The 12,397-nt window shown below is 42.1% G+C and overlaps 1 protein-coding gene across 2 annotated transcripts in view; it reads right to left on the reverse strand.

Annotated features, from left to right (window-relative positions):
• Positions 1-12,397, reverse strand: part of dym (dymeclin) — a 57,307-nt gene that overhangs the window by 19,274 nt on the left and 25,636 nt on the right. For both annotated transcript variants that reach the window (XM_061800453.1, XM_061800452.1), the window contains exon 15: positions 1,227-1,409. In XM_061800453.1, the coding sequence (XP_061656437.1) occupies positions 1,227-1,409 (183 nt within the window). The remainder of the gene's footprint in view (positions 1-1,226; positions 1,410-12,397) is intronic.

Here is a 12,397-nt window from a genome sequence, read left to right on the forward strand (position 1 = left end):
CTATCCCAGCTATCTGCTGGCCAGAGGCAGGGTACACCCTGAACTGGGCGCTAGCAACGGACCTTACCGACCTGTCAATCACTCGTACAATAACAGCCATTCAGATAGCCGCATTGTCTTAACCCCTGGCTTGACCCACCCCTCTTCTTGTCATGCCTCACAAGCAATGCTGGTTATTGGTCGCATGCGGTTGGATAAGTTAATGTTACGAACAAAATGGTCCTCAGATGCGGTTGGGGAATGTGCTATTCTGATGAAAGATATCTGGCTAGGTTACAAGGGGTCCGGTTGATTCATTTTCCAAAGCCTAAAACACAGTTGAGGTCTGTCTACGATGAGTGTCTACGATGGATTAAGGCTCACGGAAGAGCGCGCATACAACTTGTGTGTGGACAACAACAAACACAAGATTGTATGTTCGAAGGTAAGTGAGGGAGAACTATCTTCTCTGAGTTTGATTGCATTATTATTAGTGCTTTTTATTTCACTGCTTTTTTTAGCGATCACCAACGTTTCGCTGTAACTCTGACATTGTGTCCTGGTCCGTCCAAAATCTTAATTCCATGTACATATCCTTGCGTGAAATAGTTGAGACCTCTCTGTAGAACTCTCTTGGACAAGTCCGACGCATTTGGCAAAAAGCATACCCCAATATTATCTGGAATAAACCTATTATGTTCAGTCGCCATCTTGGAAGATTGTGCGGCATGGCAACAGTAGCTAAGGGGGGCAGGGCTGAAGATCGCCAGTCGGAGCGGTACATTGGAGAGCACATAGGAAGAAACAACAACAACTCGCACTCACATTCACACCTCTTTTCAATTTAGCATCTTCGATTAACCAACCATGCATGTCTTGGTAATGTTGGAGAAAACCATAATGGCCGGAAAACGCCAATAAAGGCAGGGGGAGAACATGCAAACTCCACACTAGGGGATGGGGTGGGGGGTGTTTGGGTGCAAAGTGGCTAGTGTAATGCAAATTAGTGAAAAAAAAACTTTTTTTAGGTGGTGCTGTTTTGACTAGCAAAGGAATTCAAATGGTCTCAATTACAATGTGTAAACAACAGCATCAGTCTATGAACTGACTAAGTGACTGCTGAGTCTAACTATATAGTAGTAGGACTCATTGTCAAGAAATTACAGCAATCACTTGCCCGTTATTCCTTTAGTCATGTCCATGATTTGAATAGGCAATCTTGAGTTGGTTTCATGTGGGATACTGACCGTGTCCAGGTTCTGCATTATGTCCTGGAATGATGGGTGCATCCTGAACTGCTCAAAGAGCTCCCGCTTGTAGAGCAGTGCGTACACCAGGTTGGGGTTGTGGTGCAGCGAGTTGCAAAGGCAAGAGTTGATGATCTCCAGCATCATGCGGATCACTTCCTCAATCACATTCAGATCCTGTGCCTGAGGGGGAAAAACAGAGGCGGAGGACATAAAAGGTTAATTGCCTTCCCACAACATTAGTTTCACGTATAATAGTGTTTTTAAATGATTTTTCCACACAGATTAATGTGTATACTTTGGGAGGTTGAAGGAGAAAAGACGGAAAAAAAATGGAAGCTGTAAAATATGATTTCATTTGCTAAACTGTGTGCGAATGCCAGGTGAGAAGTATTCAATATAAAAACGGGTTACTTGCTATCCCTTGACTAGATTCTTAACTCAGGAGTGTCAAACAAATGTTAGCAGGCCAAATTGTAGTTACAGTTTCCCCAAGAGGGCCGTGATGAATGTGAAACCATAAAAATATTTAATCATTTCATCATATTTACATCAATTTATGAACTAGTTTTGGAATTAGAAATCAAAGGTCGTGGGTAATGTTGAATTTTTTGGGGTTCTATCAATTATTTAGTGATTAACTTGATATTTTCGTGTGAACAAAAGACCGCACACCCAAAGACCAGCCCGAGGCAGACATCTTGCAGTGACAAGTGGAACAAAATGTACCCACCTCATTTACTTTAATTGGACGGATGTAAAAACGGTTTTACGTGCTTGGTTCATTGAGCCTGGATGTACATAATGTACCATAATATTATTACTTCAAAGTGGAAACATGCATACAACCACATATCAAAAATAGCACATACATATCAAATCAATCACTCTGCTCTACATGAAGAACGTTTGTTCTCTTCATCTGTGTGGGTTCATCACATGTCACTGCCCCAGAAGGCCAAGACTAGATAACATTCACCATCTGCGTGCACAGCTATTCAACGGAGCGATGACAGCATTGTAGATTAAAATCTCGCCGTGCCATGGTTGGTTCCCACGCTCCAAATTCATGAGAATGCGCCACATTCATGAGAACAAACTGCATTTGGTTATGTGTGTAGAGGTTGCACCGAATGTTAAGTTTGTGTGGAAACCATAAAACAGTGCTCAACTGTTTCTGGTGTCCAAACTATTAGCGAGTTCTTCACTCTTCAACTATCCATGAAAGGGAACTGGTTTGGAGAAACTACATCTGCAGACCACCAACTTAAAATGCAACTTGACCGATTGAAGAAAAAGGCAAGCTTTGGTGGAAAATAGTCATTACATCTTCATTAATGCAGTTTACGTTACCAGCATACAAGGATTCAAAGTTAGGAATGGTGCATAATGAACTACTTTGCACAGCAGCCCAAGAATACACTCAGTTACCACCACACTAACTGATTTTCATCACTGTTTTATATTAATGTCCCAGAGGTTTTGTGTGTGCGTGTTTTTTTTAAACATATATTTCCTGAAATTATAACTTCGCTTGTACTGAATCAGTGATACAAAACAACTTTGTACAAATTCACCTTTCATCGGCGCTGATTGGAACTACAGTAGATCATGATGAGTGCTGGGAGATATGGTGTGAAATTGATTGTACAATAACCCCCCCCTATATTTGTATTCAATATGACAAATTTATTGTATCTAAGTTTATAAAGAAAACAAGGCCAGACTAAATTAAGTTACACTATAAAGCAGTTTTGTTTAACAATTAGAAATATCACAAAGAAGTTACTTTTTCCTGCAGGTATTTTAAAAATATAATTATCTAAAAATAAGAGAATCCACTGTATCAGCCTGACCTAATTCTGTTCTGCCCGCTTCTTAGAATTGAGGCATCTTCAAGACCTTCTGCAATTCTCCCCCCAGGATGATTTTTTTGGTGCATAGCTGGTCTGCAAACTGATACTTTCAGCTCTCAGTAGTTAGCGAAGTACAGCAGCTGAATTAAGTACTTAACACGTCACTATTTTTCCATTAAAATGTATTTTCAAAGGTGCTACTGACATGAAAATTTCACCAGATGTTGAGAACAACAAGTAATCCATACAAAAAAATAGAACAACTGAGATCAGAAAATAAGTTAAATGTAATATTGTGTAATGACACAGGGAAAAAGTATTAAAGTTCGTCTGTATTAAAATCTTGCTAGCAATTTTTAAACCACAAAATCCCCCTTAAGATAATAGAGCCTTGCAGTCTGTTTCCCCCTAAAAATTGAATGTTCTCCCATTTCTATGAGCTGCTTCTTTTGTAGATGTTATTGAAAAGCAGTAAAAAAAAAAAATACTAATGAAAACTTAAAAAAACAAAATGTTTTGTCAGCAGACATTCACTCAAACTGGAATGTTTTGTTTTGCTTCTTGCATAAATTGTAAAAATGTTGTGATACTCCATTTGGTGCATGACCATTGTAAGCCAAAGTGTAATCCCTATAAACATTCTAAAACAGATATTGTAATGAAAAATACATATAACATTATTCACTTCAATGTCTATACGAAAAAATAAATGTGAGCGGAGAGTGCGTCATCCATGCGCAAAGTTGTAGAAGTGTCATTCTATGATATCCAAGTGGTCGCCATATTGGCTGCATCCTCCGTTCGTGACGTCACCCGGATATTCGCCAATGAAAACACACAGTGCACCCTAACTATGGGAAACAAACGCACCCCTTCTGACACGGAAGCTCTTTTTGAAAAGGAGAACACCACACAACCGAATGAAGTTACCTTGGCAATATTACACTATTGTTTCGAGCCCTCGGGGCAATATTACACTATTGTTTCGAGCCATATTAAGATGATGTGCGATCACGGCCGAACCCCATCCCCGTCTGATCCACTTTCGCGGCGGAGATGAGCCATCGCGGTTCATCGCAGCTGGCCGGTGTGGCTTATGACAGAGCGGTGCTGCTTTAGGGGGTTGTTCATAGGCGCCGCAGTAGCGATGAACAACACAATCGAGCCGGGGCGCTTTACCGCGCACATGCAGCTGTGTGAGGCATTCTCGGCTGGGTTATTCAGATCCGACGAAGCCCGACGCGCAGCCTTCGCGGAAGCAGTGACTGCCGAACATGGCACCTACCTGTCATTCGGAACCCACGAAGCTCTCATCCTCTGCACCAGTGCAATCAATTTTTCACAACGGACCGGGTCTCTTGCAAACTTATGAAGGGTAAATCCATTCTCCCGAGTGTTCAAGCAATGTCCAACAATGCAATGAGCCAGCATTTTGGCTAACACAAAGGAACAACGAGCCATCTTCCCGGAGGTAAAACTAATGGAAAGAAACGAGTCCACTTGCCGGTGCCGCTGTCCTTTACGTCACTTCGTGCTTCTTTAAAACAAATCCCTCGAGAGGATTTTCATTGCGGGAGATACAAAAAGCTGTATACGTCGAAATCATGTTTTGTGGTGGAAAAACACATGGGCACATATTGGCTGACATTTTTTCATTAACAACATACTAAAAATCCTCCATTTCACGGCAGTAGCCCTTTAGCTACATATACTCACTTTGTAAGTCCGAGTGTAAAACAAACTTTAGCGCCTCACTTACACGTAGACATACATCTCTATGCAATTTAAAGCAGGAGTCTCAAACTCAATTTACCTTGGGGCCGCTTGAGACAGAATCTGGATGAGGCTGGCCCGATGCACATGCACTCTTGCGCAGTTTCATTCCAAAAAAAAAAAAAAAAAAAAAAAAATCCTATCTTTTCAAACACATTTCTTATTTATTAACACAAAAGATAAGCAAGGACGCTGGACAAGTTTTGTACAAAACTACTCATAAAACTATGGCAACGCTGCTGTAAATTTCCCTCAATGAAAAATGTTTTTCTGCTTGTATTGATGTCAATCCCCCAAGAGCCATATACCCCACTGTGACGGCAGGTACGTTAGCTCTGCAAACAACACTGTGAAACTGCAATTCATATAGAAAGTCAACGGCTGCACACACAAACTTTCATATTAAGGTGGCGGCCACAAAATATTGTCTCACAGGTCGTATTTCGCCCCAGCCCGCTAGTTTGAGACCCTTGATTTAAAATCCTCAATAAAACGAGCATGCATGTTTTTGAAATGTGGTCTCTAATTTGTCTTGAGAATTTTTAAGCAAAGCAGCTCAAATTTTCTCTCATTTTCAATACACCTGTAAACTTTTTTTCCGGTTATACACGATTGACAGCCAACACAATCTATTTTGGTCTCCACCACCAGACGTCCGTGACAAACATCTTTGTTCGTGTGATGATGATGATCTGTTATGAACAAGAACTCACTAATACCATCTCAGACCAGTCTCAAAACAGGAGTACGGCGAGACGGCAAGCTGATTGGGAGGTGAGATTGCGGCTCAAATCTGGGCTAACCATCTTAAACTCAAATGCAAGTGGGGGCCCTTATCTCACAAATAATGTTGGTGGTAGAAAACACAAAAGCACATGGAGTGGGAAGATGTTAAATAACTGTAGTTTGCAATTCATGATGCATTGATTTTTACAAGGCTGGAGGAGGAGGTGGTGCAGGGCAGGCACTACAACGTTACGCGACAGACCTGAGGAGGTGAGCGCAATACAAGAGCAGCCAGAGATAATGAGGATTGATTGTGTGTCTGGAAGGAAAGGAGGAAGCACTCGGGGCTTGACTACGCTTTCTGGCTTCAGTCCGTTGCGGCAGCCCATAATTAGACAGAAGCGAGGGGGAACTGAATTGGGAGACAGTCGAGTAGGACGCGAGGACTAAAAGGGACTATGAGATGAAGAGTAGGAGTGAGGTGTCGACTGTGTTTTGTTCTCTTACCCCGGCTTAATGAGATTGGCCTGGCAGGGGAAAAAAATGCCACGCTAGGGAATTCAGGTCAGAGGAAAATAGGCTAGCTAGACGTCTGCCTGGCCCCGTGTGTGTATGTGTGTGTCAAGTGGATGAGATTAAGAGGTCTGCTTGAAATCCAGACAGGATTTAAATATCTTAACTCCTCATTTCTTTTCGTTCCCCACTTTTGTGCTTGTTTTGAATACCCCAGCCTGAAAAACACCTCACGCACACATCCACATGCTTGTCCTTGTGTTAGTGTGCAACTTCCTTTCCTCGCCTCATGTCTCTAGCGTACCCGTGATGTCGTTGAGTCACAAACCACTCCTACTGCTGTTTAATGCGTCCCAAAACCGGGGAAAATACAGGCCTTAGATGTGAGCTGTATCATTATTCTGCCCCATTTTACAGTCACTTGCACAAAAATGACAGGAGCCTTGTCTCTAGTCTACCCGCTGAGCGCAAACGGGTTTTGTCGGCAGGTGTGTATGACCTCCGCTATAGGTCTGACAAGGTCAATCACTGGCCGTATGGTGGACTAAATACCCTTCTTGTGTTGATTTCTTATTTTTTTGCAAGCGCTACTGTGTGGAACCGAGTAGCACTAATAGGCAGTAGGCGTGTAAATCCCTGTTAAAGTAGGCGCAGGCATCATTAAACCAGTAAGCTTAGTGATTCCCTGGCTGTTCACCGCAGGCTGTTGCAAGGCAGACAAAGCAGACGGGCCTATTGGGAAGCCGAATTGAAAAAGACAAGGACAGGGTGACAGACTTTAAAAGCATTTTTTTTTTATCCTTCTTTCCCAATGCTGTTTATTTATTATTGATGATGGTAGGGTAGCTACAGTAAAATGTTTCAATTTAATTACAATTTCATGTTGGAACTTTAGGCAATAAACCTCCAATACAATCTCTCAGTAACACAGTTTCAATTTAAAAAAATTTTATTCAATAAAAAACACCCATCCTTTTTCTATAGCACTTCTCTTCATTAGGGTTGTAGGTCAGCTGGAGCCTATCTCAGCTGACTTTGGACAAGAGACAGGGTATACGTTGGATCTATTGCCACCCAATAATAGGGCGCACATAGGCAAACTTTTTTATGAAGAAATACCCGAGACAATAGCTGAAAAGTTTAAGGACAATGTTCCTCAACATACAATTGCAAGGAATTTAGGGATTTCATCATCTACAGTCGATATCGCCAAAAGGTTCAGAGAATGTGGAGAAAAAAAACTGCATATAGGCAGCAAGGCTGAAAACCAAAATTGAATGCCATGACCTTTGAGCACTGCATCAAAAACTGACAATGTGTGTTGAGGCTTCGGGAACACTTCAGAAAATCAAATGTCGGTAAATAAAGTCTGGCGCTACATTTCTAAGTGCTACTTAAAACTGTATGATGCAAAGCAAAGTCCATTTATCAACAACACCCAGAAATGCCATCTGCTTGTGCATTACGAAGTGTAAAATACAGCAACGGGGACCCCGGACTGTTGAACAGCTTAAGCTGTACATCAAGCAAGAATGGGAAAGAATTCCACCTGAAAAGCAACAATTAGTGACCTCAATTTCCAAACATTTATTGAATGTTGTTAAAAGAAAGGATGATGCAACTTTAGTAAATATGACCACCTCCCAGGACTTTTGGCATGTGTGAAACCCATAAAGTTCCAAGCTAACGATTATTTGCTAAAAACAACATTTATCAGTCTCGACATTAAATTTCTCCGAATTACATTCAATTAAATATAGGTTGAACATGATTTGCAAATCATTATATTTTGTTTTATGTTCAACACAATGTCCTAACTTCATTGGAATGGGATTTGTAAAACAAATGTGAACATGGACGAAAGAATAACAAATCCAATAAAGCCTGAATATACACATATTGGAATGAGAGATAAATAGAAGATGGAGGATGAGTGACCGCTACTTGTCATGTGAACATGAGAAAGACAAAGTGGATAGCAGGAGGGAAAACAAAAACGAATAAAAATGGATGCTGGAAATGACTGGGGGGAAGAACAGACCATGTAAACACACGAGAACGTGGGTCAGAGTGACTTAGCAACCCCATCAGCAGCTTGTCTGTCTGTCATGTCTTTGGGGACTTTTTAAAAATAGGTCATTGTCTGACCTGCATTTACAGTATGTCGCTACAGCCGTGTCATAATCGGGATGTTTTTGCCAGGCGACATTTTCTCACAAAGTCTCTGCCTGGGGCCCGTTTTAGAAAAAAAAAAAAAACATGGGAATTTTAACATCTTCCCATACCAAAAGAAATGGAATATGAATGTTTTTTTGAACCAATTGTCACCATCAGTGAAGAGAAAACTTTCTAATTAACATTTTAACTTGTTAAAAATGAGGAAGAAAAGCTAACCATTGTGTAACAGAGACTTACTGGTGTGTCGTGTATTCATTGAAGCGTCTTAGGGGGCTTTGGCAAGCCTGTTAACTCACAACACCCTGGAGAAAATGTAATGTAGGGGTCCCTAAAATAACACACTAGAAGTGTTACTGAGGAAAAAATGATACCCCGACACCTGTTTCGCTAGTTGTTGTGAAACTAGGTGGACATTTCTATCATTACATGACACACCAAACAGTCTGAAGGATCCATACTAAACAGGAAGTTGGCCATTTTGATTTGATGCAGCCATTTTAGACATATTCCAAGACTTCAAAACTTCTACAGCAATCATCCTCATAAGAGTCACAGGACAGCGGCAGCCTATCACAGTTAACTATGGAGCGACTGAGGGGGTACACCCTGGACTGGTCGTCAGTCATCGGCAGGACATACAGTATATGGAGAAACAATTCAGTCACACCAGTGGACAATGTGTCAATGAATGTAACATGCATGTTTTTGCAATGTGGGAGAAAGATGGAGTAGCGGGAGCTCACTAAAACAGACACCGAAATAAAGGATATCTGATCTAACGGACCCTCGGGACAAAACAATGTGTCCAAAAATAGTTTACTTTTGTCACTTAATCTGCTGTTAAGAAAGTCTGTTCGTTCCAAAATTGGCTGCTGTTTTTTGCTAGTGCTGTGGCGCAATATAGGCAGACTGGGGGAAAAAAAATGTGTTTCCGGGAAATAGTTACCCCGTATGACTAGATCCTTACAAACAAACAGATGTGCCTACATGGAGGCAATGTTGAATGAGGGGAAATTTCCAAATGCCTGCCTAGATGCCAGGAGTTTATCTATTATATTAGCATATCTAGCAAAGTGCTAATAGAGCCCAATTGGGGGAGGCGGGTGTCACAAGCCAGCGCAAACTGTAGGCCAGTCCCAACCCATGGTAAATGGAGAGGGTCTTGACAGGAAGGGAATCCAGATTAAAACTTTCCAAACAAATATATATATGTGTAAAAATGAAAAATTTCAGACCTAATCGTTGCGGCCTGGGGAATAACGTCCACCACCTGCACCGTTAACCTAAAGGTCTCAGTCAGGTGTATAACATGACAGAAGAGTCTATGCTAGGATGTAGGGCAAAGTTACTGCATTAGAGAGTGCTGAGGCCAGCCAGGATGTGTGAATTTGAGATAGTGAAGCTGAACTGACAAATGGAAGCAGAAACGGAGGCGGTGAAATGAAGATTTTTTTCCCCCCCCTAAAAGTGATGAGGTTGGTTAGAATTAGAAATTAGCTCACCAGAAAGACGTCCAAGGATAGATATTTTGGAGACAAAGTCAGACACAGAAGACTGGTGTTTTGGACACGTCCAGATGAGAGATCGTGAGTAACTTTTGTCATGTTCAATTTCATACAGGTGGTCCCAACATATGGGGTTATAAGGTAACAAGAAGGTTGTTACTGCCCCACTTACATTTTTTGTTTTATATTTTTGCCTAAAAGTGTACTTCATATGAATATTAACTACAATTGTGACTACTATATGAGCCAAGGTTAGTGACAGACTAAGGCACGACTTGCAGAGAAATTTAGGTGACATCGGAGCCGTAGGAATGCAAATAAGGACCCACCCCGTATGTAGTCAGCCCTGATGGTAATTTTGCAGAGATACTGTCATTAGGACCTAGGAGCACCAGCTTCTCTTCCGACTAAGAGCACACATGGGAGTCAAGGAGGAGAGGCCAGCTTGTGTCGAGGCAGACAGGGAATCACTGCTTGGGCTTGGATCGTTTTAATTAGGCAGGTTTGGAAAAAAATCTCCCGAAAGGAGACTGAAGAAATAGACTGTGTGTGTGTGTGTGTGTAGGTGTGTGTGCATGCATAAAGTGGCCAAATTAGACATTTTAACACAATATACATGGCTCTGAATGATATCACTGAAAGGTTTAAGGAAAATTCACTGACAGTTCTGCTGACCTTTTATTGGACAGTGATATATTCTGCTCCTACTGCTTTTTGGGTATTTACAAGTGACTCGCAGCATGGGTAGTGAGGAAACAAGACTTGGTAATCAAACGCTAAATTACTGGAAGACGTGACGAGGAATAGGAGTCATTTGTTTATTACCTGATGTGTCCTTGGGCTGGACCATTACCCTCAACATGATGAGGAGCACTACAAAGCCAATGAACATCTTTAGTCAAGGCTATTAAAACGAGATCACAGTTCGTGACTCAACTGCCGCACATAAACACTGACAGGGTGGTCCTGCTAGCTTCTGGCTCCGTACGTGTTCCTTCATATGGGTGTTTGTGTGTGTCTTTTCCCAGAAAGGCAGTAATAATTACAGTAAACAGACAAACAGACAGAAGCACCATTAGCACAACCCCTGGGCGAGAGTGTAAACAGTGACATACAACGCAGCGCACAATCACATCTTTTAACGTTTGCAGCACGTCACTGTCTATAATTCAACCGCAGAGAGAGAGAGGAGAGAGAGAGAGAGAGAGAGAGAGAGAGAGAGAGAGAGAGAGAGAGAGAGAGAGAGAGAGAGAGAGAGAGAGAGAGAGAGAGAGAGAGAGAGAGAGAGAGAGAGAGAGAGGAGAGAGAGAGAGAGAGAGAGAGAGAGAGAGAGAGAGAGAGAGAGAGAGAGAGAGAGAGAGAGAAAAGCAGGGAGCCTTTGGCTGTCCCCTGGGGGGCTTCAAGGGGCCATTGCCTGTCACTCTAGCCTGGCTGATGCTAACCAGACACAGCAGCATAAACAACACATTCAGGGATGGGGATATGGGCAGGGGGCGGATAGTTGTGGCATGGCAAAGAAGACTACATCAAGAGGAATTAAAAAAAAAGAAAATGGAGGGAAAAGACTGACAACAGAGGAAAACGACAGATGTTTGCACTCCGCAATTTTTTTCCCTGATATCCTCCCCACTTAAAGACCCTCCCTTGTAAAGAAACCTATTACATGTCCAGGCAATCCCACATTAAACAAACATTAGTTCTCTCTGCAGGGCTAGACTCAGCCAAATGACATTGTTTCCAGATGCCCTGTCTCCATCAGGCACCCTGCCCCCCAACATACACACCCTTCTTCCCCACTCTTTCCCCACTCCAGCCTGCTTCTCCTCTATATGAATGCTTTTTTACAACATACACTGTTACAAGCAATTATTAAAGGCAAAATACATTAAAAGCATCAAATACTAACATCAGTACCGTCAGTAATCTGGTATCAACAAGCAGATGTAAAATATTGTGTCAAGAATTTTCCACCAATTATTTTGCAGTACACCATGTCAAACACATTTTCGTGGTTTTTGACCAGGGCTGAAGTACGATATTTTAGCTGTCATCAATGGATATGACAAACGACAGTTATGTTTTAGCAGGGTGTGCGATCACTTTTTCACACAGGGTCAAGTAGGTGTGGATTTTTTTTTCCCCCCAACCTTGAAAATAAAATCCAATTAAAAAAAATGCATTTTGTGTTTACTTAATGCAGCCCTATGGGGGAACAAACCAGTGCAATCTGTAGGCCGGTCCCAAGCCCAGATAAATGCAGAGAGTTATGTCAGGAAGGGCATCCGGCGTAAAAACTGTGCCAACCAAATATGAGCATTCTTAAGAATCCCATACCGGATCGGTCGTGGCCCGGGTTAACAACGCCCGCCCCCGGCACTGCTAACCTGCAGGGCGTCGGTGGAAATTTAGCTACTGTGGGTCGAAGACAAAGAAGAGGAGGAAACCGGATCCAGCGTCAGAAGAAAAAGAGGAATGCACAGATCCTACAACTGAGTGTAGGGACTTTGAATGTTGGGACTATGACAGGAAAAGCTCAGGAGTTGGTTGACATGATGATTAGGAGAAAGGTTGATATTCTGTGCATCCAAGAGAGCAGGTGGAAAGGTAGTAAGGCTAGAAG

The sequence above is a fragment of the Syngnathoides biaculeatus genome, chromosome 17 (assembly GCF_019802595.1).
Source record: "Syngnathoides biaculeatus isolate LvHL_M chromosome 17, ASM1980259v1, whole genome shotgun sequence".
Taxonomy (NCBI): domain Eukaryota; kingdom Metazoa; phylum Chordata; class Actinopteri; order Syngnathiformes; family Syngnathidae; genus Syngnathoides; species Syngnathoides biaculeatus.